This window comes from Chiroxiphia lanceolata, chromosome 30, assembly GCF_009829145.1.
Source record: "Chiroxiphia lanceolata isolate bChiLan1 chromosome 30, bChiLan1.pri, whole genome shotgun sequence".
Taxonomy (NCBI): domain Eukaryota; kingdom Metazoa; phylum Chordata; class Aves; order Passeriformes; family Pipridae; genus Chiroxiphia; species Chiroxiphia lanceolata.
The window spans coordinates 2,269,846-2,297,051 of record NC_045666.1 but is presented as its reverse complement, the minus strand read 5'-3'; the positions used below and the strand labels follow the sequence as shown (position 1 = coordinate 2,297,051).

Sequence of the window (27,206 nt, the reverse complement as noted above, 5' to 3'; positions counted from 1 at the left end):
GGGAGCTCCGAGTGGGCGACCGGGAAGCGCTTCCCGGGGAGCGGAGGTGGGAGCGGCGCTGGGGCGGGGCAGGGACGGGAGGGAAGGAGGGAGGGAAACGCTCTGTGAACTCCGGGAAGGGCTGGATGGGATCCCGAAATCCGCGATACCCCCGGAGCACCGTCCAGGGGCGGGGGGAGGGACGGGAGCAGCTCCCCATCAGCACATTCGCAGCGGGATGAGCGCCTGGAGAGGTGTCACCCCCCGCGGCACCTGGGCCAGGGTCACTTGTCACCTGCGAGGTCCCCACCGGGCACTGACCTCCCGTTCCTGCGGAAGGCGGGGCAGGAATTGCCGGGAATGGCCGTCCCTGCCCACTCCAAACCCCGCCGGGACCCTCCCGGAGCCAATCCCGGGATGGGGGAGGCAGAGGAATGCCGACAGACCCTCCCCAATCCCAAAACACTCCTTGGCTCCCAGGGCCCCCGGGATCGATCCCAGAGCCGCTCCCGGGGCTCGGAGGGGCTGGAACCGGACTCGGGGTTATTTTTACCCTCCCGGGTTTATCTCCGGCCACGTTTCGCACTCGGGTTCTGCGGGAATTCCGCCAGGTCCCTGCTGGGAGAACTGCGAGCGACTGGGAGCGGCACCGCGGGGCCACTGCGGGGAGGTGGAACCGGGAGCTGGAGGATCCTGAGCCCCCTCCCCACTTTGATCCTCACCTTCCTCATCCTCCCTCCCCAGCGCGAGGGAATGATGGATCTTCCTCCTCCTCATCATCCTCTGGGGCTGCTGAACCCCGGGGTTTGTGCCTTCCTCATCCTCCCTCCCCGTGCCCAGCCTGAGGGAACAACAGGATCTTCCTCCTCCTCATCCCCCCAGTTCTGGGGCTCCCGAATCCTTCTGCCTTTCTCATCCTCCCTCCCCCTGCCCAAGGTGAGGGAATGACCTTCCTCCCGCTCCTCCTCCTCCCCCCGGCTCCCGGGGTGACCCCAGCGGTTTTTTTGGCAGCCCCCGCTCCCGGCTCTCCCGAGGGAATTCCAGGAGCACTTTCCTGGCAGTGGCTCCGGCTCCAGTCCCTCCCTGAGCGGGACAATTCCCGAGGATTCAGGGCCGGGAAGGGGGTGGCAGGGCGGGAATTCCCACTTGGGAACACCTAGGGAGGAAAAGGGGGGGTGTTAAGAGTCATTCCAGCAGCCCCTGGAGTGCAGGACCCCACAGACCCCCCTCAATCCCCTATAGTCCCCCACCCAAATCCCCCGTCCCCCATACAGACCCCTTATAGCCCCCCCAGCCAGGCCCCACAGACCCCATACAGTCCCTTATAGATCTCATACAGTCCCCTACAGACCCCTATAGACCCCATACAGACCCCTACAGACCCCTATAGACCCCATACAGTCCCCTATAGATCCCATACAGTCCCCTACAGTCCCCTATAGACCCCATACAATCCCCTATAGACCCCCTACAGACCCCTATAGGTCCCTCCATCGCCCCCCAAAGCCCCCCGGTCACGTGTCCCCGCGCGCCGTGTCATGTGCCGATTCGGGCGTCACGTGTCGGTGACGTCACGGTCACGTGCCCCCGCCATGCTGTCGCGGCTGCTGAAGGAGCACCAGGCCCGGCAGAGCGAGCGGCGCGAGCTGCAGGGTGAGCCCCGCCCCGTCGCCATGGCGACCGCGACCGCCCCCGCCCACCATTGGCTGCGGGACCTGCCGCTCACCGCGGGCCGGCGCCCCATTGGTTGGCGCGGCTGTCCGTCACGGAGGGGAGCGGGAGGGGAGTGATGCCACGATGACGTCACGCACGCACCTGTTGACGTCATGGGGGTTGGGGGCCCCACCGCCCCCCACGGCCCTGTGTGTGTGTGTGTGTGACCCCCCATCCCCACACAGAGCGGCGCCGAAGGGATGCGATCGCGGCCGCCACGCGCCTCACAGAGGCCCTGGTCGATCACCTCAACGTGGGGTGAGCCCACGACCCCCCGATCCGGACTGGGGACACCCGACCGGGGACCCCCGGATCCCCAACCCCCCCGGGGACCCCCAAACCACGGCTGGGAACCCCCGCACCCCAACTGAGGACCCCCAGACCCCAAACCACAGCAGGGGACCCCCAAACCCCCTCTGAGGACTCCCTGAGCCCCAAACCCCTGCCTGGCAACCCCCGAGCCCCGCAGACCCCCTTTCCCAGGGACCCCCAGCCCCACAGAACCCCCAAGCCCCCAGCTGGGGACCCACCTAGGACCCCCCACCCCCTCACCCCTTCCCCCCCAAAACCCTGCCCAACACACCCCCAGCCCCTCCCAACCCCTCCCCAGCTCTTTGTCCCTTTTTCGGGGCTCCCCCTGCCCTGGGGGGTGTCAGGGCAGGACCCCACGGCCCAGCCCCTCCCATGCCCCCCCAGGGTGGCCCAGGCCTACGTGAACCAGCGCAAACTGGACCAGGAGGTGAAGACCCTGCAGGTGCAGGCGGCCCAGTTTGCCCGGCAGACGGGGCACTGGATCTCCATGGTGGAGAACTTCAACCAGGCCCTCAAGGTGGGGGACCCCTCTCCAAAATCCACAGCCCTTGGGGGGGATCCCACCCCCGACCCGCCACAGGGAATGTCACTCTGGGACACCCCTGGGACTGAGTTGGGGCACTGGGGAATAAGGGGAGGGGGCACTGAGGGGGAGGGAGAGGGGCAGCCTCCAGGCCCTTGGGTTTGTGCTGGAGTGGGTGGGCAGCACCCAGGGGTCTTGGGCAGCATCAAGGGGGGCCTGGGTGGCATCCAGGGGGTCCCAGCAGCCCCATGAGGCTGCATCTGCCAGAGGGAGGGACAGAGACCCCCCTGTGAGCCCTCCCTCCACCATGGGACCCCCCCAAGTCCCTGGACCCCCGTGGGACCCCCCCAAACCCCCAGGACCCCATCCCACAGGAGATCGGTGACGTGGAGAACTGGGCACGGAGCATCGAGATGGACATGAGGACCATCGCCACCGCCCTCGAGTACGTCTACAAGGGGCAGCTCCAGCCCTCCTCCTGCTCCTGAGGGACCCCCGGCACCCCCAGCACCGTGGCTGCTCCCGGCACAGGATGGGGATCCCGCAGCGGCAGCTCCTGGAGCGTCCCCGGGACCCCCCGCCCTGGGAGTGGGTGGAATAAAGTGTGGGGAGCTCGGGGAGGGGGGGCTGGGCCAGGCACCGGCAGGACCCTGGTACAGCCCCCCCGGGTCCCCCTAAGCCCCCTCATCCTCCTTAGTGCTTAACTCGGCTCTGAGGCTCCTTTTTCCCTGGGACAAAGGGCCCGTTCTGGGCTCTAAATCCCCCCCGGGGAGGCTCCGGGTGATGCCCCCCCCCCCGTTTCCCAGGGCTGGGAGGGCCCTAATCCCCCGGGGGAGGGGGCAATGCCCCCCCATCCCCCCGGGCTGGGAGGGGGTCCCAGGGGGTCTCTGTGTTCTCTGGGCAGGGTCTCCTCCATGGGGAGGGTCCCCCCACAAGGTGAGGGGGTCTCCCAGCAACCCCAGAGGTGCCCGAGCCCCCCCTTCCCTGGAGCATCGCGGGGGGGGAGCTCAGCCCCCCCCCGAGACCTTTGGCCGTGCTGGGCACAGGGAGGAGTGGCCACATCCCCCCCCAGCTCTCACGGGACCCCCCCCCTCACTCAGCCCCAGCACCGTGGCCAGAGCAGCACCTGGAGCCCTCTGCCCTCAGGAGGTAGGTGGGGACCCCCCTCTGCACCCCGACCCATGGGGGTCTTCTGCGGGGGTTCTGCCCAGAGAGGGGGTTCTGCCCCAGGGCTGGGTGAGGGGAGTTTGTCCAGTTTGTCCTGCCCGCCCCCCCCAGCTCTGGAGGTGCAGGGCAGACCCTGGGTGTCCCCCACCCTTCGGTGTCCCCCCCAAACCTGAAAGTGGGGAGCAATGGGGGTCCTGACACCCGCCAAGCCCCCCTAGATGGGGCTTCTGGAGGGGGGCATGACCCCCCCGGCACAGGACAGACCCTGACTGTCCCCCCCCTTTAGTGACCCCCGAGGGTGGGAACAGGGGTCCCTCCCACCCCAGCAGGTCCATAACCCCCAACCAGCAACGGAGGGTCCTGACACCCCCAAAACCCCTCAGACGGGGCTCCTGGACGGGGGCGCGGCCCCCCCAGGGCTCCTTCCCCGCGAGGGTGGGTGTGGGGGCAGGTGGGTCGGGGGTCCCAGACCCCCCGGTGCAGGACCCCTCCCTGCAGGTCCCTGGGGGGGGGGTCAGAGGGCCCCGGGGGTCGCTTCTGCTGCGGGAGGGGCGCGGTGGGACCTCCCGGAGCCGCCCCGGCGCTGGGTCCGGCCCCGGCGGTGACGCACGGCCGGGTAATCCGGGCTCGGCCGCCCGCGGGCCCGGCCTGGCCGCGGGGAGGTGGGTCAGGGGCCGGGGGGGCTCGGGGGGGCCGGGGGCACCAAACGCCACCTCGGGGGGACAGGGACAGCCCGGGGGTCACCGGTGTGCCCCAAGCACCTGGGCACTGAGTACCACCCTTTGCCCACCGCCCGCCTGAGGGGGACCAGACCCCCGGGGGGGGACAGGGGGGTGTCCCCACGTGAGGGGTCGGGGCTCCACTGGGGGAGCAGGGGGGTCCTGGTGGGGGTTCCACAGCCCCCCCTCCCCGCAGGCCGGTGGCACCGGGGCAGGGTGGGGGTCCAGCCGAGCTCCACCCGGGCTGCAGGGGGGTCCTGGTGGGGGTCCCACAGCCCCCCCGCCCCGCAGGCCCCCCCATGTGGCTGTACGTGGTGCTGGCTGCCCTGGCCTGGGCGCTGGGCTGGCTCGTGAGAGACCACCGGACCCTGCCCTCGGTGAAGGACAAGCACGTTTTCATCACGGGCTGTGACAGCGGCTTCGGCAACCTCCTGGCCCGGCGGCTCAGCCGGAGGGGCTACCGAGTGCTCGCCGCCTGCCTGACCCCGCACGGCGCCGAGAGCCTCCAGAGGAGCTGCGGGGGCCACCTCCGGACCACCCTGCTGGACGTGACCCGCTCCGACAGCATCCGCAGGGCCGGGGAGTGGGTGAGGGCAGAGGTGGGAGAGAAAGGTGAGGGCAAGGGGGGCACGCAAGGGGGGCACAGGGGATATGGGGGGACAAGGACCCGGGGAGGAGCTGTGGGGCAGGATTAGGGGTCCCTCACAAGGGTGGAACATGGGGGGGGTGTCCGACCAGGGCATCCTAAGGTGAAGGGTGGTGGGGCTGTGGGGAGCCCCAGAGAGGGGCTACAGGATGGGGGGGTCCCAGCAGGGACAGCCGTGGGGTAGGACAGAGGGGAGGGTCCTGCCAAGGCACCCTGGAGACAGGACGGGGGTCCTGAGGGAGGCACAGGAACACGGAGGGAGGGTCCCACCAGGGCACACTGGGGGTGGGGTGGGGGTCCCAGGGGAGGTGCCCTGGGGCAGGGCCATGGCAGGGGGACCTCACCCCCTGCCCTCCACAGGCCTGTTCGGGCTGGTGAACAACGCGGGGGTGGCCAACCCGATCGGCCCCACGGAGTGGATGGACATCGAGGACTATCGGCGGGTCATGGCCGTCAACACCTTCGGGGCCATCGAGGTGACGCTGCAGCTGCTGCCGCTGCTCAAACGGGCACGAGGGCGGGTGGTCAACACGTCCAGTGTCCTGGGCCGGATCTCAGCCAACGGCGGCGGCTACTGCATGTCCAAGTACTGCGTCGAGGCCTTCTCTGACAGCCTGCGGTGTGTGCCAGGCCCCACCAGCCCTGGAGCCCCCCACCCACCCCTGACCCCTCCCTATGGGGTCCTGGAGCCCCCCTGACCCGTCCATGCCCCCCAGGAGGGACATGTACCACTTCGGGGTCAAGGTGAGCATCGTCGAGCCTGGGTTTTTCAAGACGGCCGTGACCAACCTCGAGGTCCTCGAGGCGTCGCTGCAGCAGCTCTGGGAGCGCCTGGCACCCGAGACACGGCTGAGCTACGGGGAGGACTTCTTCCAAAAATGTGGGTGAGGGGGGGACTTCTTTCAAAAATGGGAGGGGGGGGGGCTTCTATAAGTGGGAGTGGGCAGGAGGGCTCTGCCTCAGTTTCCCGCCTCCTGAACCTTCTTTTCCCTCATCCCCCTGAGCTTCCTCAGTTTCCTTCCACACCACCCCATTTCCTGCATCCTTTGCACCCACACGATGCTACACCAGGCACACCAGCTCATCTCTGCCTCAGTTCCCCCTTTCCTGACCCTCCTTGTTCGCACCCCCCCAGACCTCAAGGTGCAGCATCTCACTCCTGCCTCAGTTTCCCCTCACCTACTCCCATTTTTCCTGTATCCCTGACACCTCAAGGTGCAACAGCTCATCTCTGCCTCAGTTTCCCCACTCTCCCATTTCACCTTGACCTCAAGGTGCAGAAAGTCACCGCTGCCTGTTTCCCCCTCCCTGAACCCCCTTCCCCCCCACCTGATGCCCCCTTTTTCCCCCCAGACCTGAAGGTGCAGAGGTTCATCATGACCCTGATGTGTGACGGGGACCTGACCAAGGTCACGGGGTGCATCGAACACGCGCTGGGGGCGCGACACCCCCGGACCCGCTACAGCGCGGGCTGGGACGCGAAGCTGCTCTGGCTCCCGGCCTCCTACCTGCCCTCCTGCGTCGTGGACCTGGTCCTGGCCACCATCCTGCCCAAGCCGGCCCACCGTGTCCGTTAGACCCCCCCAGCCCCCCCCGGGGGCGGTGAGACCCCCAAAATGTGGTGAATAAACCCCCCGGCCCAACTCCCCCCTGCTCGGGGGCTGCTGGGGGCTGTTGGCACTCGGGAATTTGGGGACATTGAGGTTACACGTGGGGATTTGGGGACATTGAGGTGGCACTCAGGGACTCTTGGGGACATTGAGGTGGCCCACAGAGCCCCCAGATCCCCACAAGAGCTGTGAGCCCCCCCCAATGGTGGTGAATAAGCCCCTCAGCCTGACCCCAGCCTGCTCGGGGATTGCTGGGGACATCGCAGTGACACGAGGGAACTTGGGGACATTGAGGAGGCACATGAGGATTTTGGGACACTGACATGGCCCCCACCCAGGAAGGTCCTTGTCCCACCCTCGAGGGACCCCCATTCCCCCCACTCCCGGGGGGCACACTCAGCTCTACAGAAGCTTTTTCTCTTTATTTCCACACCTGGGGACACCTCCTGGCCCTGAGGGACCCCCGGGGGGGGGTTGGCACATGGACCCTGCCCCAGCAGAGCCGAGGGGGACCCCCCAGGACCCCAGAGCCCCCTTGGGGGTGTCGGGGTGGCTACATGACCTCGTAGCCGCTGCGGATGCCCCTCATGAGGCAGCAGGCAAAGATGATGCCCAGGATCTGGGGGGAGGAAAAGGGGGGTCAGTCCCAAATGGGGGGGTTTGTTTCAGCCCCATCAGCCCCACACTGAGGGGGGGGGGGGAGGTCAGTCCCACTCCAGAGGGGTTGGGGGGACAGTCCTACAGTGGGGGTGTTGGGAGGGGTCAGCACTGTCAGCCCCACATTGCAGGGGTTCAGCCCCACACCAAGGGGTCAGTCCCACACTGGGGGGGCTCAGCCCACACTTGGGGGGCTCAGCCCCACATCCCACCTCGAAGAAGGCGATGCCCAGAGCCACCGCGGCCACGATCAGGATGTTCTTCTTCATCCACGCTTCGATGCTCTCCTGGCAGCCCTGGGGGGGACAGGGGGTTCAGGGGGTGCAGGACCCCCCCGGGGCATGGCAGGGGGGTCTGGGAGGGGGGGTCTCACCTCCTCATAGACGGTCTCAGGGCTGGGGTGGACGTTGCAGGTGGTGGTGTTGATGCGGCAGCACGACCTGGGCACGGTGTCGTTGGCCTGGAACTGCTTGATGTTGGCCCAGTCCGTGTAGTTGTTGGCCCCGCAGCACTTGAACTGAGAGGAGGAAGGGGGGGTCAGGGGGGCCTGGATGCCCCCCCACACCCCCATCCCGATACTCACTTTCCTCTGGAGCTCGTCCAGCGCTTCGGTCAATGTCGGGTCCTCCTCGTACTTGTTCATGGCCTCCTGCAGCCCCTCCTTCAGCACCGACCTCACCTGGGGGGGCAGGGGGGTCACACTGGGGCCAGGGGGTCCCCGGGAGAGGGGGGGCCGTGTCCCTGTCCCACGTGTCCCCACCTTGTCCTTGAAGACGTATCCGGCGATGGCGGCGGCGATTTCCACCAGGAAGATGATGCTGAGCAGGACGGCGAACTGGGGGGCACGGGGGGGTCAGGGGGTCCCCGGGGGTCACAGTGGGGGTGGGGGTTGTAGTGGCAGGGTCAGGTGAGGGCTCAGAGTGAGGGAGGGTCATGATGGGGGTTACAGGGAGAGTTTCAGGAGGGTCGGGTTGGGTATTTTGGGGGGGTCACAGTGTGTGGGGGGTCATGGTGGCAGTTAGTGAGGGGTTATGGTGGGGGTTCACAGGGAGGGGGTGAGTTGAGGGGGTCACAAGAGGGGTTGCGGTAGGGGGGTCACATCAGGGGATGGTCACAGTGAAAGGGGGGGGTCACAGGGGGGTTATGGTGAGGGGGTCACAGTGGGGGATGGTCACAGTGAAAGGGGGGGTCACATTGGGGGATGGTCACAGTGAAAGGGGGGGTCACGGGGGGGTTATGGTGAGGGGGTCACAGTGGGGGCTCAGGGAGCGGAGATTGGGTTGGGGGTCACGGTGGGGATTGTGATGGGGGGTTAGGTGGGGGTCACATTGGGGGGGTCAGGGAGGGGGCTTGGATGGGGGTGTCCCTGTGGGGGGGTTGGATGGGGATGTCCCGGGGGCCCAGCAGGGTTTCCCCCTCACCGTGGTGACCATGCAGTAACTCTCCTTCCAGGCGCCGCAGCAACCGAAGAAGGAGATGAAGAAGATGATGACGCCCAGGACCAGGATGGCCACCGGGGTCCCGGCCGAGGAGCCACCGCTGACCACCAGGGCCTTACCCAGGGCCACCTGGACGTAGATGCCGATGGCGATCAGGGCCACGCCGCACACCTGGGGGGCACAGGGGGGGCACAGAGCGTTGGGGCACAGCCGGGACCCCCCCGGGACCCCCCCGAGCCACCAGGGCGGGGGGGCAGCCGCAGCCTCTCTGGAGTTTGGCTTCACACCGGGGACCCCCTTCCTGGGGGCCATGGGAGGTTTCTCTCCCAGCACAGCCCCCCCGCGGTGGGAGGGGGCACGGGGGGGCACCGCTGGCCCCACGAGTGCCGGAAAGTCCAGGAAGTCCGGCCTTCCGGCCACGCGAGGCCTCGGAGGGGGAATCTGGCACCGGCTCCCCGCCCTGGGGGTCCCTGTGGATCGGGGGTGCCGGTGTGGGGGGGAGTTTATCCCACCAGGAAACACCAGCAGCCCCCTCCCACGGGAGCTGGGACACCTCGCCCCTGCCCGGCTGTGGGGTCTATTCCCCCCCCTTTCCAAGCCCCCCGCGAGGGTGGGACCCCCTTTCCATGCTTCCCCCGTGTCCCGGTGGCGGCGGTTCCCCCCGTGCCGTGCCCTGTTTGCTCGCGGGGCGTGGGCTCGGCCGCCGCTGCACAAACACGGGGGGGGCGGGGGGGCTGGCGCCGTGTCCCGCCGTGTCACCGTGTCCCCCCCCGCCTCCCCCGGCCCTCGAGGGGTGACTCAGCCCGGCAGGATTAGGGTGGGGACAAGTGACTCCCTGCGTGGGGGGGCGAGAGAGCGGCCGGGAAGGGGCCCGTGACCCCCCCAGCCCCCATCCCCCGCTGCGGCCGTTGGGCTCTCGCGCCTCTTTCCTCACCCCGACTTCCCCAAACCCGCGCCCCGCTTATCGGGGGACCCCAGGCAGGGGGGGGTCCCCCCACACCCCCACGCGGGGTCCCCACCGTAACCCCAGGGCCGGGCTCCCCCCGTTAACCCTGGAACCGACGGATGGCACGTGGGGCTGCAGAGACCCAGAGTAGGCACAGGGGTCCCCTCCTGCCCCCCCAGGACCACCCCCACGGCAGCAGGACACTCCCTCCCCCCCCGTCCCCGTGACCCCCAACTCAGGATCTGGGGGATGTGGGGAGGGGGGGGCCGGGTGACCCCCTCGGCTGTCCCTCCGGTGCCCCCCGGCCCCGCACTTACCCAGAAGATGAAGTTGAAGAAGAAAACCAGGAACTTCACGCATTTCATCCCCCCCTCGACCGCCATGGCCCGTCCTGGGGGAGCCACCGCTCAGCACCGGCCCCGGCCCCGCGCCCGCGCCGACCCCGCTCCCGTTCACCGGCCCGAGACCCCCAGCCCCGATTCCGGGGACCGAGCCCCGATGTCCCGGCACCGCTCCCACCCTGGTCCCGGTGCTCCCGGAACTCCTGGTGCTGCCGCCCCCGCTCCCGGAGTTCCCGGGGCTGCTCCACAACCCCTGCCGGTGCCGGTGGTCCCGGTCCCGCTCCCCATCCCGGCCCAGGGGCTCCCGAAGTTCCCGGTGCCGCTCCCCCCACAGCCCCGGAGCCTCAGCGAGTTCCCGGTGGTCCCGGTGCCGCTCCCCCGCCGCTCCCGGTGCTCCCAATACCGCTCTTCCCCCCGTTCCCGTTGGTCCCGGTGCCACTCCCCGCCCCGTTCCCGGTAGTCCCGGTACCGCTCCCCACCCGGTCCCGGTGCTCCCGGCGCTCCCGGTCCCGTTCCCCGCCGTCCTTCCCGAGCGCTCCCCGATCATGTGACGGGCCCGGGGGAGTCAACAGGACCCCGGACCCGCCCCGGCACCGCCCCGGGCCCGCCCCGCCCCGGCAGCACAGACACGGGGGTGCGAGAGGCGCTTTAATGGAGGAACATACGGGGGGTCCCACCGAGGGGACCCGGCACTCAGAGCTCCCACCCCGTCCCGGCTGCCCTCGGTCAGGGGGTCTCGGCCACCCCAGCTCCGGGGAACCTCGGAGTCCCTGTCCCCCTGTATCCTGTACCCTGGTGTCCCTGACACCCCTGATCCCAAACCCGGGGTCTCAGCCCCCCGACCCCACACCCCGGGATCCCTGACACCCCTGACCCCAAACCCGGGGTCCCTGCCATCCCCTTGCCCTTGGTCCCTGTCACCCTGTGACCGCACCTCAAGGTCCTTGAGACCCCCTGCTCTGCACCCCAGACAGCCCCGACCCCACACCTTGGGGTCCCAGCCTCTCCTGAGCCCAGACCCCAGGGACCCAGACCCCTCTGACCTCCCACGCCGGGGTCCCTGCCATCCCACTGTCCTTGGTCCCAGCCCCCCCCCCCCCCCGGATCCCAGCCATCCTGAACCCTTAACCCCCGGGTCCCAGCCCCCCCCATACCCACCCGGGGGGTCTCGGCCGCCGCAGGCTCACAGCCCGGGCACGGTGGCCAGTGCCCCCAGCACGGCCTCCAGGTGCTGGGGGTGCAGATAAGCCACGAGGCCCCCCCTGTTCGCCCAGCGCTCGGCCCCCCCCGCCCCCTCTGCCGGGCGGTTATAGACCAGCTCGGGGGGGTCCCCGGAGCGCCCCTCCCGCCGCGCTCGCAGGGCCCCCTCCAGGGCCACCACCCCCCCGCCCAGGGCGCGCAGGATGGCGTGGGGGGCACAGGCGTCCCAGGCGAAGGTGGTGCCCTCGGACAGCACGTAGGCGTCCGCCAGCCCCAGGATCACGCACAGCATCTTGTACCCCGCGCCCGCCGCGAAGTGCAGGCGCCCCCCGCACAGGGGGCCCAGAGCCCCCCGCACGGCCGCCCCCTCCGCCCGGCTCAGCACCACGCGGGGCACGGGGTGGGGGTCGGGGGGGCTCAGCGAGCACAGCCGCGTGTCCCCGTGGGCCACGCCCCAGTGGTACCTGCCCTGCCACCTGCGGGGACACGGGCACGGTGAGCGCGGATCCCCCCGCCCCCGGGGGTCGCCCCGGTGCCCCCGCGGTGCCCCCGCGGTGCCGGTACCTGCGGGTCTGGGGGTCCCGTCGGAAGAAGGGCTCGTTGATGACGCCCAGGACGGGACGGCCTGAGAGGCGGTCGAAGGCCCCGACGAGCACCAGGGCGGAGCAGAGCCCGGCGGGGGCGATGCCATCCACGGGGGGCACGTCCTCGCGGCCCCCGATGTACTCGTTGGTGGAGTCTGGGGGGCGCAGCCGGGGCTCAGCGGCGGCACAAGGGGGTCCCCGCCCCCCGCCCCGCCCCTGCAGCCCCCCACTCACCGATGGGGTCTATCCACACGGCCAGGTCCCGGGGGGACACGCCGGGCTCGGCGCCCGCCAGCCTCACATCCCCCAGCACCACGTCCCGGTGCACGGCGTCCGCCAGCAGCTCGGCCGCCGCCTGCTCGGGGCCCAGCACCGACAGCAGCAGGGCCACCGTGTCCTCCCGCGTGGCACAGACACGCACGGCCACCGTGCCCCCTGCCACACCCTGAGTCAGCCCCGGCCCCGTCACGGGCACCTTCAGCTCAGCCACGGCCCCAGAGACCCAGTGTGGGGACCCCCAACTCAGCCACGAGCGTGTGGCCCCAGTGTGGGGACCCCCTCCTCAGCCACAGCCCCACAGTCCCTGCTGAGGGGACCCTCGAGTGAGCCACGGCTTCACATTCCCAGTGTGGGGACACCCCCTCAGCCGTGACCCCGTGTGCCCCAGCACTGGGACCCCTGACTCAGTCACAGCCCCGTGGCCCCGGTGTGGAGCCCCCTGCCCCGGTGACTCCCGACTCACCCTGCACGTCCCTGAACTCGTTGGACTCCTCCCCGTGGATGTGGCCCTGGAGCTCCGGGAACTGGGGGGGCACAGAGGGGGCTCAGCGTGGCGCGGAGGGCGCGGGGCACCGGGGGACCCCCCGGTCCGTACCCACCTCCTTGCCCAGGTCGTGCTTGATGACCTCCTGGATGAGAACGTCCGCCAGGGTCTTGAAGTCCTGCAGGAACCTCCTGTTCCTGTCGGGGCCCGTCTTCTCGGCCACCAGGAGCTGGAAGAGCGGCTCCTCCCGCCGGCACAGCCGCGCCAGCTCCGCCGCCTTCTCCGAGACCCCCACGAGCGCCTGCAGCAGCCCCCCCATGGCGGGACGGGCTGGGGGGACACGGGGCTCAGGGGACCCCCCGGGAGGGGCAGAGCCCAGGGACGGGCCCTGCCCGGCCCCGAAGTGATCCCGGGAGCAGAGGGAGGAAGGGGGGTATGTGGGGACACCGGGGGACAGAGTGACATGGGGACGTGGGAACCTGGGCACGTGGGGATGTGGGGACATGGAGACATGGGGACAGGGTGACATGGGGACATAGGGATGTGGGGACATAGGGATGTGGGGACACAGACATGGGGACGTCGGGATGTGGGAGTGGGGGCATGGGCCTGCAGGGACACGGGGACATGGGGATGTGGAGGTGGGGACATGAGGACGTGAGGATGTGGGGACAGGGTGACACGGGGACGTGGGGACACACACGTGGTGACGGGAATGTGGTGACATGGAGAGGTGGGGACATGAGGACGTGGGCATGGGGACACGGGGCCAGGAGGACACGGGGCCACGGGGAGATGGACACGCGGCCATGGGGCTGCGCCTCCCCCCGGTGCCCCCCCGGTGCCCCCGCGGGGTGTGAGGTGTCTGTCCCGCGTGTGCAGGAAGCGGTCGGGGCGGGGGGGGGTCCCCGCTGCCCCCCGGAAGGCGCGGGGTGATGGGGCCCCCCCGTAACGACCGCGGCCCAAACCTCCCCCCCCCTCCCCGGGGCCCAACCCCCCGGTGCCCCCCACCCCGAGCCGCCCCCGCGGGGACCCCCGGCCCCCTCGGGAGCCCCCGCCGCTGCCGTTACCGGGGCCGGGGCCGCTGACAGCTCCTGGGGCGGCCCGTGGGCGGGGACGGCGGGCGCGTCACGGAGCCGCTTTAACCCGCTCGCTCCCGCGGCCCGGCGGGGCAGCGCCCGGCGGAGGGGTCACACCGACGGGGCGAGACCCCCGAGGGCGGAGGGACCCCGGTGTAGGGGGGGACGGACCGCGACGACTTCCCGGGGTGTCACCCCGGGGAGCGGCGCTGCCGTGGCGGCGGGGGAAGCCCCACTGCGGGTCCCGCTGCCCCCGGCGTCCCGTGTGGGGTCCCTGTGGTGTCCCCTCGGGGTCCCGTGTGGGGTCCCTGTGGTGTCCCCTCGGGGTCCCTGTGGGGTCTCTATGGGGTCCCTATGGTGTCCCTTTGGGGTCCCTGTCCCCTCCCACCTCCCCGCAGTTCCTCCTCTGTGTCCCTGCGGTGTCCCTGTGTGTCCCTGTGTATCCTTTTGGGGTCTCTTGTGTGTCCCTGTGGGGTCCCCGTGCCTCCCCTGCAGTTCCCCCGGTGGGTCTCTGGGTGTCCCTGTGGGGTGTCCCTGTGTATCCCTTTGGGATCTCTGTGTGTCCCTGTGTGTCTCTGTGTGTCCCTGGGTTCCCTCTGTGTGTCCCTGTGGTGTCTCTGTGTGTCCCTCTGGGGTTCCTTTGGGGTCCCTGTGTGTCCCTGTGGGGTCTCTGTGTGTCCCTTTGGGGTTCCTGAGGTCCCTATGTGTCCCGGTGTCCCCATGTGGGGTCCCTTTGGGGTCCCGGTGTCCCCCCGTGGGGTCCCTGTGTGTCCCGGTGCCCCCCCTGCAGTTCCCACCGTGGCCGCGCGGTGGCGCCGCCCCCCCGGCGCTGTGGGACCGACCCCGGGAGCTCAGTGGCGCCCCCTGGCGGGACGCGCTGGCACCGCCTCCGGGACCGGGGGGGTAACGGGGCCGCCCCCCCAAAACCCACCCCGGGACAGCCCCCCCCGCCCGGGCCCTGTCAGTCCCCCACCGCACCGGGCCAGGACCCCCTCACCACCCCCGCCGCGCCGGAGCGGTGCCGGTGTATCCCCGGTGTCTCTTCCCCTCTCCATGGTTCTGATGGGGCCGGCACCAGAAGTGAGGGGGGGGGTCCCCGGTCACCTGTGGGGTCCCCACACTGATCTCAGTGCTTGTGGCAATCCTTGTTCCTCCTGGAACCTACTGACGGCGGCATCTGCCCCGTGCCAGGGGCAACCTCACTGCTCTGCCCCCCAAAGCTCGAGCACCTCCGCCTTGGGAACAGGACCCCCCCGACCCCTCGGGGTCCCCACGCCCCCAACTCGTGGCTGGTCTCCCCTCGGCCGTGGTGTGATGGTCCTCGTTGCTCCTGGGACCCGCTGGCTGTGGCTGCAGCTCTGCCCGGTGCCAGGCTTCTCCCGCGGTGCTCAGACTCCCCCCTCTGCCCCCCCAGCACCCACTGCAGCCCCCCGGGATCCCCGTGCCCCCCAACTCATGGCTGGGCTTCCCTCGGCCAAGGTCCTTGTTACTCCTGGAACCTGCTGACGGTCACTGCAGCACTTCCCGGTGCCAGGCTTCTCCCAAGGCGGGCACCCACCCCCCCAGCGCCCACTGCAGTCCACCGGGGACCCCCGTGCCCCCCAAGTCAGAGCGGGGCTTCCCTGGGGCAGGCTCTGCCCGCCCTCGCCGCTCCCGGAACACACCGATGGTTCTCCGGGGCTCTGCCGGGGCCGGCAGCGGAGCGCGGCGAGCGGGGGGGGGCTCGGAGGGTGGGGGGAGTCCGGGGGGGCCCGGGACGCGCATCCCGGGGGCGGTGCACTTGCCGGGACGCGCATCCCCCCGGCCGCACTTGCCGGGAGCGGGTTCCACCGCGCCGCCCCCCGCCCCGAACGGGAGGCGGGCGGGGGGTCCGGGGCGCACCGGGCGGCGGCGGGGCCGTTCCCCGGGCTCGGGGGGCCGGCGGCGGCTGGTGCCAAGCCCCTGCCAGAACCTCTTTTGTGCGCCCGCAGCCAATCAAGGCCGCTGACGACACACTTCTCTTGGGGTATAAAACCCCGGGGCCGCCGCTACCGCCGCTTTTTTTCATCCCCCCCCCTTCGGCCCCCCCCGGGGTCCCCGCTTCCCCGCCCCCGCCGCCGTTACCGCCTTCCCCCCCTTGCGCGTTGCGGTGGAAGCGGGGCGGGGGGGCGGCCCGGTGGGGAAGGGTTTTATTTTTTTTCTTCTTTCTTTTCTTTTTCTTTTATGTATTTTTTTGTTTTCCCCCCCGGCATGGCCCCGGTGTGGTGGTTGTTGGGGTCGGTGGTGGCGGTGGTGGCCGGGGGGGGGTCGGTGGAGCAGCCCCCCGCCTCCGAGCCCGCCTGCCCCGTGTGCCTGTGGCGGCGGCAGAGCAAAGAGCTGCGGCTGGAGAGCATCAAGTCGCAGATCCTGAGCAAGCTGCGGCTGAAGGAAGCGCCCAACATCACCCGGGAGGTGGTGAAGCAGCTGCTGCCCAAGGCCCCCCCGCTCCAGCAGCTCCTGGACCTCCACGACTTCCAGGGGGACTCGCTGCAGCACGACGAGTACCTGGAGGAGGACGAGTACCACGCCACCACCGAGACCGTCATCAGCATGGCCCAGGAAAGTCAGTGCCGCCCTTTGTTCCGCTGCAAACTTCGCCGGAGGGCTCCCCCCCAACCCCCACCCCCGGCCCGGGCTCCCCCCTCCGTTCCCCTCCCGATCCCCCGGTCCCCTCCCGCCCGCAGGCACCGTCCCTCCAGGACGCCCCATCCTCCGCTTCCTCCCCCGGGGCTCCCCGACCCTCCTCGGGGCTTCCCGACCCCCCCCCCGGAGCTCTCCGACCCTCCTCGGGGTTCCCCGACACCCCTCGGGGCTTCCCGGTTCCCCCCGATCCGTGCGGGTCCCGCGGGGACACAGAGACGTGGGGACGTGGGGACACAGGGACATGGGGACACAGGGACGTGGGGATGGGACAGCGCGGCCACGGCAGCCCCGGAACGGGGCACTGGGAACCGGGAGATGGGACTGGGACTGGCCACTGGGGACTGGGACAGGGGACTGGGAGCTGGCACTGGGTGCTGGCACTGGGGACTGGAAGGTGGTACTGTGTGCTGGGACATGATACTGGAAGCTGGGACTGGGGACTCGGAGCTGGTACTGAGTGCTGGGACCTGACATTGGGTGCTGGGACTGGGTGCTGGGTGCTGGAACCTGGCACTAGGTACTGGGACTGGGCAGTAGCACCAGGACCCGGCACTGGGAGCTGACACTGGGGACTGGGACCAGGGATGGGGGACTGGGACTTGGCAGTAGGGACTGATACCAGCCACTGAGTGCCGGGACCTGGCACTGGGAGCTGGGACTGGGGACTGGGCTCTGGAGACTGTGACCAGACACTGGCACCAGTCAGGAGTGGGACTGGGCATGGGGAGTAGCATCAGGACCCCGCACTGGGTACTGGGACCTGGCACAGGGAGCAGACTGGGGGCACTGGGCAGGTCCCCAGGGCACAGAGCAGGGTGACAGGAAGGTGACAGGCAGGTGATGGCAGGGTGACAAACAGGGTGACAAACAAGGTGACATCAATGTGACAACAGGCTGTGCTGGGGACAGGCCAGTGCAGTGAGGGCTGTGAGGGGTATGAGGGCTGTGAGGGCTGTGAGGGGCTCTCAGGGCTGTGAGGGGTGTGAGGGGCTATGAGGGGCTCTCAGGGCTGTGAGGGGTGTGAGGGGCTATGAGAGCTGTGAGGGTTGTGAGGGGCTCTGAGGGCTCTCAGGGCTGAGGGGCTGTGAGGGCTGTGAGGGGCTGTGAGGGGCTCTCAGGGCTGTGAGGGGTGCAAGGGGTGTGAGGGCTGTGAGGGGCTGTGAGGGGCTGTGAGGGCTGTGAGGGGCTCTGAGGGGTGTGAGGGGCTCTGAGGGCTGTGAGGGGTGTGAGGGGCTGTGAGGGCTGTGAGGGGCTCTGAGGGCTGTGAGGGGCTCTGAGGGCTGTGAGGGGTGTGAGGAGTGCGAGGGGTATGAGGGCTGTGAGGGGCTGTGAGGGGCTCTGAGGAGTGTGAGGAGAGTGAGGGGTCCCCTCAGGAGGGGACAGGTCACGGGGACTTTGCTGCGACGTGATGTGGCCCCGTCCCCCCCCAGATCCCCCGGGGTCTCTCCACCTGCTCCAGCCGTGGGACCCCCGGGCCAGGGGGCGGGGGGCCGGGTGCGAAGGGCGAGCGGAAGGGAGGGAAGTGTGAGGCGCTGCCCCCCTCCTGCCGCCCCCCGACGAATTTCCTTCCCAGGCATTAATAGACTCGGGCGGCTTTGAAATTTTATTACCCATAAAATTGACGACACGCTGGGGTTTTCCTCCCTCAGCCGCGGCAACGCTCACGGCCCCCGGGCCCCCCTCCCGCCCCTTCACAGCTCGGGGGCCCCCAAAATAAATACCAGAGGGCAGCCCCTCCTCCCGCACGGCCCCGCGCCGGGGGTCCCACTTCCCCGGACCCCCGGCCGGATGCGCCGCGGGTCCGCTCCCCACCCCTGACTGCCACCGCTCCGTTATTATTATGATTTTTCCTCCCTCCTCGCCCCCCCGGGGCAATTGTGGGGGGTTTTATGGTTCCTGAACAGAAGGAGGGAAAGGGCTTTACAGGCAGCAGAGCCATAAAGCTCTCGGGTTCCCCCCGGCCGCCCCCCCACTAATCCCCGGCCACCACCCCCAAACCCCCCACCCCCCCGGGGGTTTTTAACTGCAGGAGGAACCCGGGAAGGTTAATTGGGTCCTAAACCCATTGAGGGGCTACCCGTGACCCCCGCGACCCGCGGGGGGGAGGGAGCTTAATGAGGGGCGATGGGGGCCGGGGGGACCGGGGCGAGGGGCCAGAGGGGGGCCGGGGGGGGCCGGAGCCGCTCAAGGTCAGTGGGACGTGAGGACACGGGGACACAAGGACATGGGGACACGGCAGAGCCACCTCTGGCACACGGCACCTCGGGGCTCCGCGGGTCTGGGAGGGCTCCGGTCGGGAGGTTGATGGGGCGGGGGTGGGAGCCCCGAATCCGGGCCCCGGTGGGAACAAAGAGCGTGGGGGGGCCGGGGGCGGCCCCCCTCCCGGCACATGCCCAGCTGTGACCGGTGTCCCGGTAACCTTTATCCCCTGTTGCCACAGCGACAGGACGAGCATCCTGGCACCGCAGCCAGCGTGTCAGAGCCCCCCCACCGGTTCCCCCCGGGCCCGGTGTCCCCCCGAGATGTCAGTCAGAGCCCCGGTGTCCCCCGGGATGCCACAGCGACCCCCGGGCCGGCAGAGGGTCAGCGGTGCCACCGGTGCTGCCGCTGTCCCAGCGAGGGGCTTCGGGAGCAGCTCCCCAGGACCTGCCCTGGCTCCAGCACTGCTCCGGCATCTCCCACCTGGAGACCCCCCAGATCCCACCTCATGGCACAAACTGGCCACCACAGACCCCTGTGCAGGGGTGTCACCTCGCCCACAGCCCCTCGTGGGGTGACATCCCACTGGTGACGGGCGGCAAAGCCTCCACCGAGGGGCTGGGGGGGCACAACCTGCTGAGAGGACGGGCACGGGGGAGTTCAGTCGGGGGTCTGAGCACTGCACATCACAGGGGGAGTTTGGGTGGAGGGTGCCCGCGGCCCCCAGGCCCATCCCGGGGGGGTCGGGTCCCCCCAGCCGGGGGGCCGGGCGGCATTCCGGGGGCTATGGCCGGTGTCGTGACCCCCGTGAGCCCGGGAAGGCCTCGGCGCAGCAAATGGCCCCGCTGCAGCTGGGTGCTATTAAACCTGACCGGTGCAGGGGGAGGGGGCTGTGCGGGGCGAGGGGCGAATTCCCAGCTCAATTTGACACAGATGTTCGTCGGGCCGGGAGGGCCGGCGCGGGGCCGGGGTGCTGCCACGGGGCTGGGGGAGGGACCCCCGGGGACCCCCGGGTCCGATGGGTGCTCGGGGTTGTCACCCCACCGAGGTGGATGTCCCTGTGGGGCCACTCATCTTCACCACCTCTGAGCACGTGGCCCTGGCACGTCGTGCTGGGGGGCCGGGAGAGCCCCCCGAGGTGTGGTGCTGCCCCATAAACCGACTCAGGGAGGGTGCAGAGGGGGGTGGGGGATAGAGCCCAGAGGTACCTGGGGCCGGGCACATTCCCAGCTCCAGCACTGGGATGTGCTGGGAAGCGGCTGCCCCGAGCAGGTGCTGTGGGGCCGGAGCCCCCCGCCCCGCTCAGCCCGGCCCCTCCGCGGGGGGCTCGCTCCAGGGGCTCAGGATTCCCCGGGGTCAGGGGGCAGCTGGGGATCACCGCGGGTGGAGGGGTGGTGACCCCCGGGGCAGCCTCTGACCCGACCTTCAACTCCTAACGACCGAGGAGGAGCTCACGGGGTCCCGGGGTTTGGGAGGGATCCCAGGGCCACCCCTGACACCTCCTTCCTCCCGCAGCGGACCCGGTGGTGCAGATCGAGGGCAACCCCCATTGCTGCTTCTTCAACTTCAGCCCCAAGATCATGTTCACGAAGGTGGTGAAGGCGCAGCTCTGGGTGTACCTGAGGCCGGTCCAGCACACCCCCACCGTCTACCTGCAGATCCTGCGCCTGAAGCCCGTCACGGACGAGGGCAGTCGCCACATCCGCATCCGCTCCCTCAAGATCGACCTCAACTCCCGCCTGGGGCACTGGCAGAGCATCGACTTCAAGCACGTGCTGCAGAACTGGTTCAAGCAGCCGCAGAACAACTGGGGCATCGAGATCAACGCCTTCGACCCCAACGGCAACGACCTGGCCGTCACCTCGCTGGGGCCCGGCGCCGAGGGGCTGGTGAGTGTCCTCGGGGGAGTGGAGGGTGTGGGGGGCAATCGGGAGGGGGGGGGATGTGGCTCTGTGGGGAGGGTGACAGGGGAGGGTGGTCACGGATCTGGGGAGCAGTGGCAGCTCCACAGGAACAATGACAGCTCCCTGGGGCTTGTCACAGCTCTGTGGGGACAGTCACAGCTCCACGGGGACAGTGACAGCTCCAGGGAGACAATGACACCCTCATTGAGCTGGTGACAGCTTTGTGCAACTGGTGACACCTCCATGGGACTGGTGACACCTCCGTGGTGTTGGTGACATCTTGATAGGGCTTGGTGACAGCTCAGTAGGGCTGGTGGCAGCTCCATGGGGTGGGTGACACCTCCACGGGACTGGTGACACCTTGATAGGGCTGGTGGCAGCTCCATGGGGCTGGTGACGCTGCCATGGGGCTGCTGCCATCCTGTGGGGCTGGGCCAGGGTCCAGCGGGGCGGTGGCTCAGCGTGTCCCTCTCCCCCCCAGCACCCCTTCATGGAGCTGCGGGTCCTGGAGAACAACAAGCGCTCGCGGCGGAACCTGGGGCTGGACTGCGACGAGCACTCGACCGAGTCCCGCTGCTGCCGCTACCCCCTGACCGTCGACTTCGAGGCCTTCGGCTGGGACTGGATCATCGCCCCCAAGAGATACAAAGCCAACTACTGCTCGGGGCAGTGCGAGTACATGTTCATGCAGAAGTACCCCCACACCCACCTGGTGCAGCAGGCCAACCCCCGGGGCTCGGCGGGGCCCTGCTGCACCCCCACCAAGATGTCCCCCATCAACATGCTCTACTTCAACGACAAGCAGCAGATCATCTACGGGAAGATCCCCGGCATGGTGGTTGACAGATGCGGGTGCTCCTAGAGCCCGGCTGGGGCTGCCCCTCCGCCCCACCACCCCCTCCACCGCCAGCTCCTCGTTTCTTCCGCTGTTTCTTGCTTTTCTTTAAGATTTCTTTTTTTTTCGGGGGAGAGGAAAAAGAAAAAATACAAAGACCAAGCGTTGAAATTCCTTTGGATGTTGGAAGAGAGAGAGAGAGAGAGAGAGAGAGAGAGAGAAGGAAATCCCACGGAGAAACGCTGCACCAAACCCGCGATTCGACATGCATTGTGCAATAAAGCAACCGAACGGAGAAGGGAAGGGGGGGCCGGGACCCCCACACGGTGACACGGTGACACGGCACCGGGCGGCTCCCCCACCCCAGCTCAGCAGCAACGGGGAGAGGAGGAGGCCGAGGAGACCCTGCGGCCCCTCCTCAGGCTCCTGGAGCAGCAGCGGGAACGGGGCCACCCCTGCCCACCTCGCGGCCGAGGTGACACCCACGGGCAGGTGACCTGGAGGTCCCCGAGCAGCCACGGGCTCCCTCCGGAGCGAAGACGGCGGGGTCCGGCAGCGGGACCCCCGGGACGGGCGCGCCGGGGCTGTTCCGGCCCGGGAGGAAACCGTCTCCCTTCTTTAATTTATTTATTTATTAATCACCCTCCCGGCTGGCGCTCGCCCCGGTCCCTCCCTTCGCACCCTCAGCCCGGACTGCTCTGGAGGGGCCTCCCGGGGACCACCGGCACCCCCAGGCTGGAGGGGACGGAGCTGCCGCCCGAGCTTTGGATCCAGCCCTGGCACCGGCACAGGGCACACGACGCTCTCCCGGGGGACTCGGGGGGTCTCCGCCGGCGGGAGGGCGTCCGGCAGCCCGGGGTTACCCGGAGGCAGCCCCGGCGGGCTTTGGACGGAGGCTCCGGCCGGGGAGAAATTCCGCTTACGCGGCGCATTCGCGTCCCGCCGCCCTCGGCGCTCCGGAGGATTTTTCACGTGAGAAATGATGATTCTCCCGCGTTCCCAGAGCCCGGAGGCTCCAGCGCTCCCTCCGCGGGGCCGTGCGGGGCCGCTCCCGGCGCCGGGCGGGCGCTGACCCCGCGGCTCGGGGAGGGGAAGCCCCCGCGGCCCCCGGGCCCAGCACTTATCCCGAGGGTGCCGGGGGGGACACGCGGCTCCATCCCGGGGCCAGGCGGGGAACGACCCCGTGGCCAGGCACGTCCGCACCCCGCGTAGCACTTAAGGGCCGGCGCCGGGCGGCCGGGGGCTCTCCCGGGATGTTCAGCACTTGTCCCCGGCTCCGCGGAGCCACAAGCGCTTACAAGGACGAGGCCACCCCGGGGACGAGGACACGGTGCCGACCCCCGGCCGTGCCGGACCCCGGACCCCCCCGCCTGGCAGCACTTAGGGCCCCTCGTGCCAGGCTCCCGATGCCACCGGGCTGGTGGCTCCGGCGGTGGCAGCAGGGGTGGGAGGTGAGGGGATAGGCAGGGGTAGAGCCGGGGTTCCAAGGAGTGGGGTTCTGGAGGCAGAGGAGCGTCCCCCAGCCCCGCTCAGCCCTCAGTGGGGGGCACAGCTCAGCCCCAAAACACCGTGGCCAACAGCCCCTGGTGGCCGAGGTCCCCAGGCCAGGGGGTCAGTGGTGGCTCTTCCAATACATCGGATAAAACGATGCCAATGAAAACCCCGGGGTGGGGGCAACCCCTCCCCCTGCCCTTCAGTGCCTTTTGGGGGGGCCGTGGCCTCCGGCAGCCCTGGGGCTCGGGATGGAGGAGGGGGGACCCCCAGTGTCCCCACACGGTGCCCGTGTTATGCCGAAGGCAACGGTCCCAGGGAAGACAGAGCCAGGCACTTGGAAAGATCCAGAAGCCACTGGGAAGGGACTGGAAAGGGTTTGGAGCTGCCCTGGCCCTGGGGGAGCCCCAAACCCACTTTTCACCCCAAAAGGCCCCCCAGGGCCCCAAGGTGACTGTCACAGGCAGGTGGCACTGAAGGAGAAATGATGGGAAGGCCTGGGCACTGGGACCCGTTAGCATGGGGCACTGGGACCCGTTAGCATGGGGCACTGGGACCAGTTAGCATGGGGCACTGGGACCCATCAGCTCCAGGCAGTGGGACCAGTCAGCTCTGGGTACTGGGACCAGTGAGCCCCGGGCACTGGGACCAGTCAGCCCCGGGCGCTGGACCACGGCCCCAGCAGCAGGCAGCACTGGTCCCAGTGCCCGGGGCTGACTGGTCCCGTAGGCGGCTCCCAGGTGGGGGTTGCGGGGGTGGTGGCCCCCTCAGTATATTATTATTATAATTATTATAATTATTATAATTATTTCCTGGTGTATCGGTCTGTGTGTAACGTCTTAGGTTCCTTTTCTGTTCGTCTGTTCGTTGTTTTGTTCCTCGTTCTGTCGCTCTGGGGGGTCTGGGGGGGTCCGGGATGGGCCCCGGGGGAGGGGGGGGCTCACAGCGGGTCCCAAAAGGCCACGGCTGGTCGGGGTGGGGCTCACGGTGGGACCAAACTCAGCACTTGAACAGCAAAAATATACAAGAAATAATAAAAAAAAAAAAATAAAAAAAAAGAGAGAGAGAAATAATCCAAGAGTTCCAAGCTTTCAGCTCCATTTGCACCCCTGGGGGGGCCCAGCACCGTGGGCAGGGGTCGCATGAGCCGGTGGTACCAGGACCCCCGGGCAGCACCGGTGCCGTCGATGTCCCCCGAGACATTGGGCTTGTGGTGGCTCATCTGGTGTCACCAGGAGGGAGCTGGTGGTGACACTGCAGCCAAGGGGGGGCTGGAGGGGTTGGAGGGGCCGGAGCAGCCCCTCGGGGGCTGGGAACCATTTGCACTATGGAAAGGTGGAGAAGGGACAAGGCCGGGACCGATCGCCCTCGTGGGCATCTGTGGGCACCAGGATCGGCCCATCAGTGCCAGGGCCAGGGGGCTGCGGCTCCCCGGGGAGGACAGGGGGAGGAGAAGACCCCCCACAGAAGAAGATTCCCCATCCCAGGCTGGCCTGAGGCCCAACGACACCCCCACTCCTCGTTCCGTCTGAGCCCTGGATCCGTGGGGGCATCTGGCGCGGGGACATCCAGCACGGGGACAACCAGCACGGGGACATCCACCATGGGGACATCCAGCATGGGGACATCCACCATGGGGACATCCAGCACGGGGACATCCAACACAGGGACATCCACCATGGGGACATCCACCATGGGGACATCCAGCACGGGGACATCCAGCATGGGGACATCCAGCATGGGGACATCCAGCACGGGGACATCCAACACAGGGACATCCACCATGGGGACATCCACCATGGGGACATCCAGCACGGGGACATCCAGCACTGCCACCACGTCACACAGGCTTTATCACACGTGGCTTTATCACACGTGGCCTTGTCACAAAGGTCCGCCTGTGATGCCCCCCCGGCTCCCCCGGCGGCAGAGATGGAGGTGGTTGGTGTCCCTGGAGCGGGATCAGGGGATTCGGGGCCCCTGAAGAGCCACAGGAGAGGAAAAGCCCCACAAGTGTCCCCGTGACTCCGGTGTTGGACAAGTGACAGCTGTTGTAACTCGTGCCCTAAAGGCCTCCCCGGCCCCAGCCCCGGTTCCTTCGGTTTTTTAGACTTTTTGTAAAATAAAAAATTTATAGAGTCAGAAAGATACTGGGAAAAAGGGAAAATTGATGATAAACGCATTTTGCTTGGGCTGCTGATCGTGGCCCTCCCCGGGACCCAGCCCCCCCCAGATCCAGCCCCTCATCCGGATCCAGCCCCTCACTGGCACCGGATCCCACGGTCAGCACCAGATCCCCGTGTCCCCACAGCCCCTCTTGTGTTTCCACGGCCCCCCCTCCCACCCCTCCCTCGGGATGTCCCGGCCTCATCCAGCTTCGAGGGCTTGGGAAATCTTTCCTGATGCTTCTCATTTTTCCCATGCTCCCGGCGCCGGCCGTGCCCCAGGGACAAGGGATGAGAGGGGACAGAGCCCACCCGGTGCCCTGTGCCTGGCTCAGAGCCCCCGGACATTCCCAGGTTTATCTCCCACCTGGGAACCACCCACAGCCCCCTCCCGAGCCCCCCGGACACGCTGGTCCTTGTGCCTTCACACAACCAACACCTGGAGAATCCCAAAACTGGGAACAACCACCCCAAAACCTGGAAACGACCACCCCAAAACTGGGAACAACCATCCCTAAACCTGTTCAGCCCCCCAGAGATGGGTGTCCCCGTCCCAGCGATGGGGGGAGGGTCTGAGACCACCACTGAGTGGGGGTCACCACCTTGAACCCCCCGAGAGCTGCAGGGAGGGTGGGTTGACCCTGAGGAGGGGATGGACAACACAGGACAAGGGTAGAAGACAAGGAACAGGGATGGGGGACAAGGAAGAGGGTTGGGGGACAGGGAACAGGGATGGGGGACATGGGACAGGGATGGGGGACATGGGACAGGGATGGAGACCCAGGACAGTGCAAGGGACACCCCACACCCGACCACCAGCTCCGGGCCATGGCAGGAGCTGTGTCCCCCCTCCCAGCCTCCATTTCCTCCCAGTGCAGCCCCCCGGTTGTAAAGCAGAGATTTACAAGTGGTCCCAAGTGCCGGAGGAGCCGCGGGATCAGGGGCAGCTTTATGGAGCCTCATTAGGGGCTGCAGGTATTCCGGGAATGTCCAGCAGCTAATTATGGCTGGGCCAGGACAGGGGACAGGGTGGGCAGGGGATTGTCACCACAGGAGGGGACAGGGTGGGCACTGGAGGGTCACTACAGGAGGGGACAGTGTGGTCACTGCCCACGGGGCCGGGGAACCTTCTGGCCCAAGCGAAGGCCAGACACACGGACGTGGCTCCAGTTCAGCCCCCGATGGGTCGGACGGGCCCCAGGCCCTGCTGGGGCGGTGACTCCGTGGCCATTGGCCGTGTCCCTGCTCTCCCGCTCCAACCGGGGTCCTTTGGGACACGTTGGAAGCTGCTGCTCCCCCTGGGAATGTCCTGGGCCCCTCCACACCCCATCCCTGCCCTACAGATCCCACCTGCTCCCCCCAGAGATCCCCCAGCCCCCCTGGGGGGTTCCAAGGGCAGAACTGCCCTGGGGGGAGCGTCCAGCTCTGCCCTCTCCACACGCTGGGGGTAAAACCCTCGGGGGTCTCCAGGAGCCTTGGGGAGGCACCGAACCAGTCCCATGGGTGCACCAAGAGTGACCCCCACCCCGTACCCCAGCACGGCTGGGGACAACACCAGGTCCCATGGGATCAGAATCCCCCTCGGGGGCCACGGCCAGGGGGTCCTGCGGGGGGACCAGGCTGTGCCACCCACCCCGAGGGCCGGAGGAAGGAGGTCCCGGGGGGGGGGGGGGGGGGGGGGGGTTGTTTGTTTGCTTCGAGGGCGATGTCAAGAGTTTAACGAGCGCTCGCTTTTGTTCTGGTCACGTCTCCCCCGAGGCCGCCTGGGGGCTGCACCCCCACATCCCTGCTCCCCCCGGCCCCCGTGACCTAATTCGGAGACCAAGGGCAGGGCTGGAGGGGGACAAATTAGGAACGGGGACATCCGGGCGACCACCCACGGCGGCCCCACGGCCCCCCGGACCTGCCCCTCTGCCGCTGACAGGACCGGCCGCCCGCGACATTCACAGTAATTAAACCACCAGCGGGGGCTTGGCCCGGCTCCACCAGCCCTGCCGGGGCCCAGGATTATCCGGGGGAGCTGGGCACGGGCCAGGCCCCCACCACGGCCCGAGGGCAGCGCTGGCACCAGCACGGGGCTCCCCAGGGACCCGGCGGGTCCGTCCCCAGCCTGTGGCAGGGATGGGGTTTGGTGCCATCCCCGAGATTCCTGAATGGTCCCAGGATCTGGGTGGGTCAGTCTCCAACCTACGGCTGGGGTGGGGTTTGGTACCATCCCAAAGGTCCCCAGACCATCCCAAGGTCTGGGTGGTTCAGTCCCCAACCTGCATCAA

General features: G+C 68.7%; 5 protein-coding genes across 9 annotated transcripts; 3 read left to right on the top strand and 2 right to left on the bottom strand.

Annotated features, from left to right (window-relative positions):
* The first annotated feature begins 1,502 nt into the window (after positions 1 to 1,502).
* BLOC1S1 (biogenesis of lysosomal organelles complex 1 subunit 1) lies at positions 1,503 to 3,231 on the top strand. Its single transcript, XM_032713536.1, has 4 exons — positions 1,503 to 1,632; positions 1,878 to 1,950; positions 2,389 to 2,521; positions 2,902 to 3,231. Exons 1-4 carry the CDS (start codon positions 1,518 to 1,520, stop codon positions 3,013 to 3,015), a joined length of 435 nt encoding a protein of 144 aa, XP_032569427.1. The 5' UTR covers positions 1,503 to 1,517; the 3' UTR covers positions 3,016 to 3,231.
* A 229-nt stretch (positions 3,232 to 3,460) lies between these two features.
* RDH5 (retinol dehydrogenase 5) lies at positions 3,461 to 6,745 on the top strand. 3 transcript variants are annotated; one of them, XM_032713483.1, is made up of 5 exons: positions 3,461 to 3,676; positions 4,705 to 5,025; positions 5,420 to 5,678; positions 5,776 to 5,943; positions 6,413 to 6,572. In XM_032713483.1, the coding sequence occupies exons 2-5, from the start codon at positions 4,713 to 4,715 to the stop codon at positions 6,450 to 6,452; spliced, it is 780 nt and encodes a 259-aa protein (XP_032569374.1). In that variant the 5' UTR covers positions 3,461 to 3,676; positions 4,705 to 4,712; the 3' UTR covers positions 6,453 to 6,572. The 3 variants fall into 3 exon arrangements, with proteins under 3 accessions (XP_032569374.1, XP_032569373.1, XP_032569372.1); XM_032713482.1 differs by having other exon boundaries at positions 3,466 to 3,676; positions 5,776 to 5,939; positions 6,413 to 6,743; XM_032713481.1 differs by lacking the exon at positions 3,461 to 3,676 and adding an exon at positions 4,301 to 4,356 and having other exon boundaries at positions 5,776 to 5,939; positions 6,413 to 6,745.
* A 326-nt stretch (positions 6,746 to 7,071) lies between these two features.
* CD63 (CD63 molecule) lies at positions 7,072 to 10,611 on the bottom strand. Of its 2 annotated transcripts, none has more exons than XM_032713650.1 (8): positions 10,532 to 10,611; positions 10,029 to 10,102; positions 8,748 to 8,936; positions 8,087 to 8,161; positions 7,910 to 8,005; positions 7,700 to 7,843; positions 7,539 to 7,622; positions 7,072 to 7,288 (listed from the first exon to the last, which is right to left on the bottom strand). In XM_032713650.1, exons 2-8 carry the CDS (start codon positions 10,092 to 10,094, stop codon positions 7,223 to 7,225), a joined length of 720 nt encoding a protein of 239 aa, XP_032569541.1. In that variant the 5' UTR covers positions 10,095 to 10,102; positions 10,532 to 10,611; the 3' UTR covers positions 7,072 to 7,222. The 2 variants fall into 2 exon arrangements, with proteins under 2 accessions (XP_032569541.1, XP_032569542.1); XM_032713651.1 differs by lacking the exon at positions 10,532 to 10,611 and adding an exon at positions 10,231 to 10,238.
* Positions 10,612 to 10,687: 76 nt separating this feature from the next.
* Positions 10,688 to 13,707, bottom strand: INPP1 (inositol polyphosphate-1-phosphatase). Of its 2 annotated transcripts, none has more exons than XM_032713648.1 (6): positions 13,676 to 13,707; positions 12,715 to 12,929; positions 12,579 to 12,639; positions 12,071 to 12,271; positions 11,817 to 11,991; positions 10,688 to 11,728 (listed from the first exon to the last, which is right to left on the bottom strand). In XM_032713648.1, exons 2-6 carry the CDS (start codon positions 12,916 to 12,918, stop codon positions 11,236 to 11,238), a joined length of 1,134 nt encoding a protein of 377 aa, XP_032569539.1. In that variant the 5' UTR covers positions 12,919 to 12,929; positions 13,676 to 13,707; the 3' UTR covers positions 10,688 to 11,235. The 2 variants fall into 2 exon arrangements, with proteins under 2 accessions (XP_032569539.1, XP_032569540.1); XM_032713649.1 differs by having other exon boundaries at positions 13,670 to 13,689.
* A 2,014-nt stretch (positions 13,708 to 15,721) lies between these two features.
* Positions 15,722 to 23,826, top strand: GDF11 (growth differentiation factor 11). Its single transcript, XM_032713664.1, has 3 exons — positions 15,722 to 16,259; positions 20,054 to 20,427; positions 20,924 to 23,826. The coding sequence occupies exons 1-3, from the start codon at positions 15,881 to 15,883 to the stop codon at positions 21,302 to 21,304; spliced, it is 1,134 nt and encodes a 377-aa protein (XP_032569555.1). The 5' UTR covers positions 15,722 to 15,880; the 3' UTR covers positions 21,305 to 23,826.
* The last annotated feature ends 3,380 nt before the right edge of the window (positions 23,827 to 27,206 follow it).

Coding starts and splice junctions, on each gene's coding strand:
- BLOC1S1 (XM_032713536.1), top strand. CDS start 1,518: ATGTGCCGATTCGGGCGTCACGTGTCGGTGACGTCACGGTCACGTGCC. Junction 1,633..1,877: donor CGAGCGGCGCGAGCTGCAGG/GTGAGCCCCGCC, acceptor ATCCCCACACAG/AGCGGCGCCGAAGGGATGCG. Junction 1,951..2,388: donor GTCGATCACCTCAACGTGGG/GTGAGCCCACGA, acceptor ATGCCCCCCCAG/GGTGGCCCAGGCCTACGTGA.
- RDH5 (XM_032713481.1), top strand. CDS start 4,713: ATGTGGCTGTACGTGGTGCTGGCTGCCCTGGCCTGGGCGCTGGGCTGG. Junction 5,026..5,419: donor GGCAGAGGTGGGAGAGAAAG/GTGAGGGCAAGG, acceptor TGCCCTCCACAG/GCCTGTTCGGGCTGGTGAAC. Junction 5,940..6,412: donor GGAGGACTTCTTCCAAAAAT/GTGGGTGAGGGG, acceptor TTTTCCCCCCAG/ACCTGAAGGTGCAGAGGTTC.
- CD63 (XM_032713650.1), bottom strand. CDS start 10,094: ATGGCGGTCGAGGGGGGGATGAAATGCGTGAAGTTCCTGGTTTTCTTC. Junction 8,937..10,028: donor TCTTCAACTTCATCTTCTGG/GTAAGTGCGGGG, acceptor TGTGCCCCCCAG/GTGTGCGGCGTGGCCCTGAT. Junction 7,289..7,538: donor TGGGCATCGCCTTCTTCGAG/GTGGGATGTGGG, acceptor TCCTCCCCCCAG/ATCCTGGGCATCATCTTTGC.
- INPP1 (XM_032713648.1), bottom strand. CDS start 12,918: ATGGGGGGGCTGCTGCAGGCGCTCGTGGGGGTCTCGGAGAAGGCGGCG. Junction 11,992..12,070: donor CGTGTGGATAGACCCCATCG/GTGAGTGGGGGG, acceptor TGCGCCCCCCAG/ACTCCACCAACGAGTACATC. Junction 11,729..11,816: donor CGGGACCCCCAGACCCGCAG/GTACCGGCACCG, acceptor GTGTCCCCGCAG/GTGGCAGGGCAGGTACCACT.
- GDF11 (XM_032713664.1), top strand. CDS start 15,881: ATGTATTTTTTTGTTTTCCCCCCCGGCATGGCCCCGGTGTGGTGGTTG. Junction 16,260..20,053: donor CATCAGCATGGCCCAGGAAA/GTCAGTGCCGCC, acceptor TTCCTCCCGCAG/CGGACCCGGTGGTGCAGATC. Junction 20,428..20,923: donor GGCCCGGCGCCGAGGGGCTG/GTGAGTGTCCTC, acceptor TCTCCCCCCCAG/CACCCCTTCATGGAGCTGCG.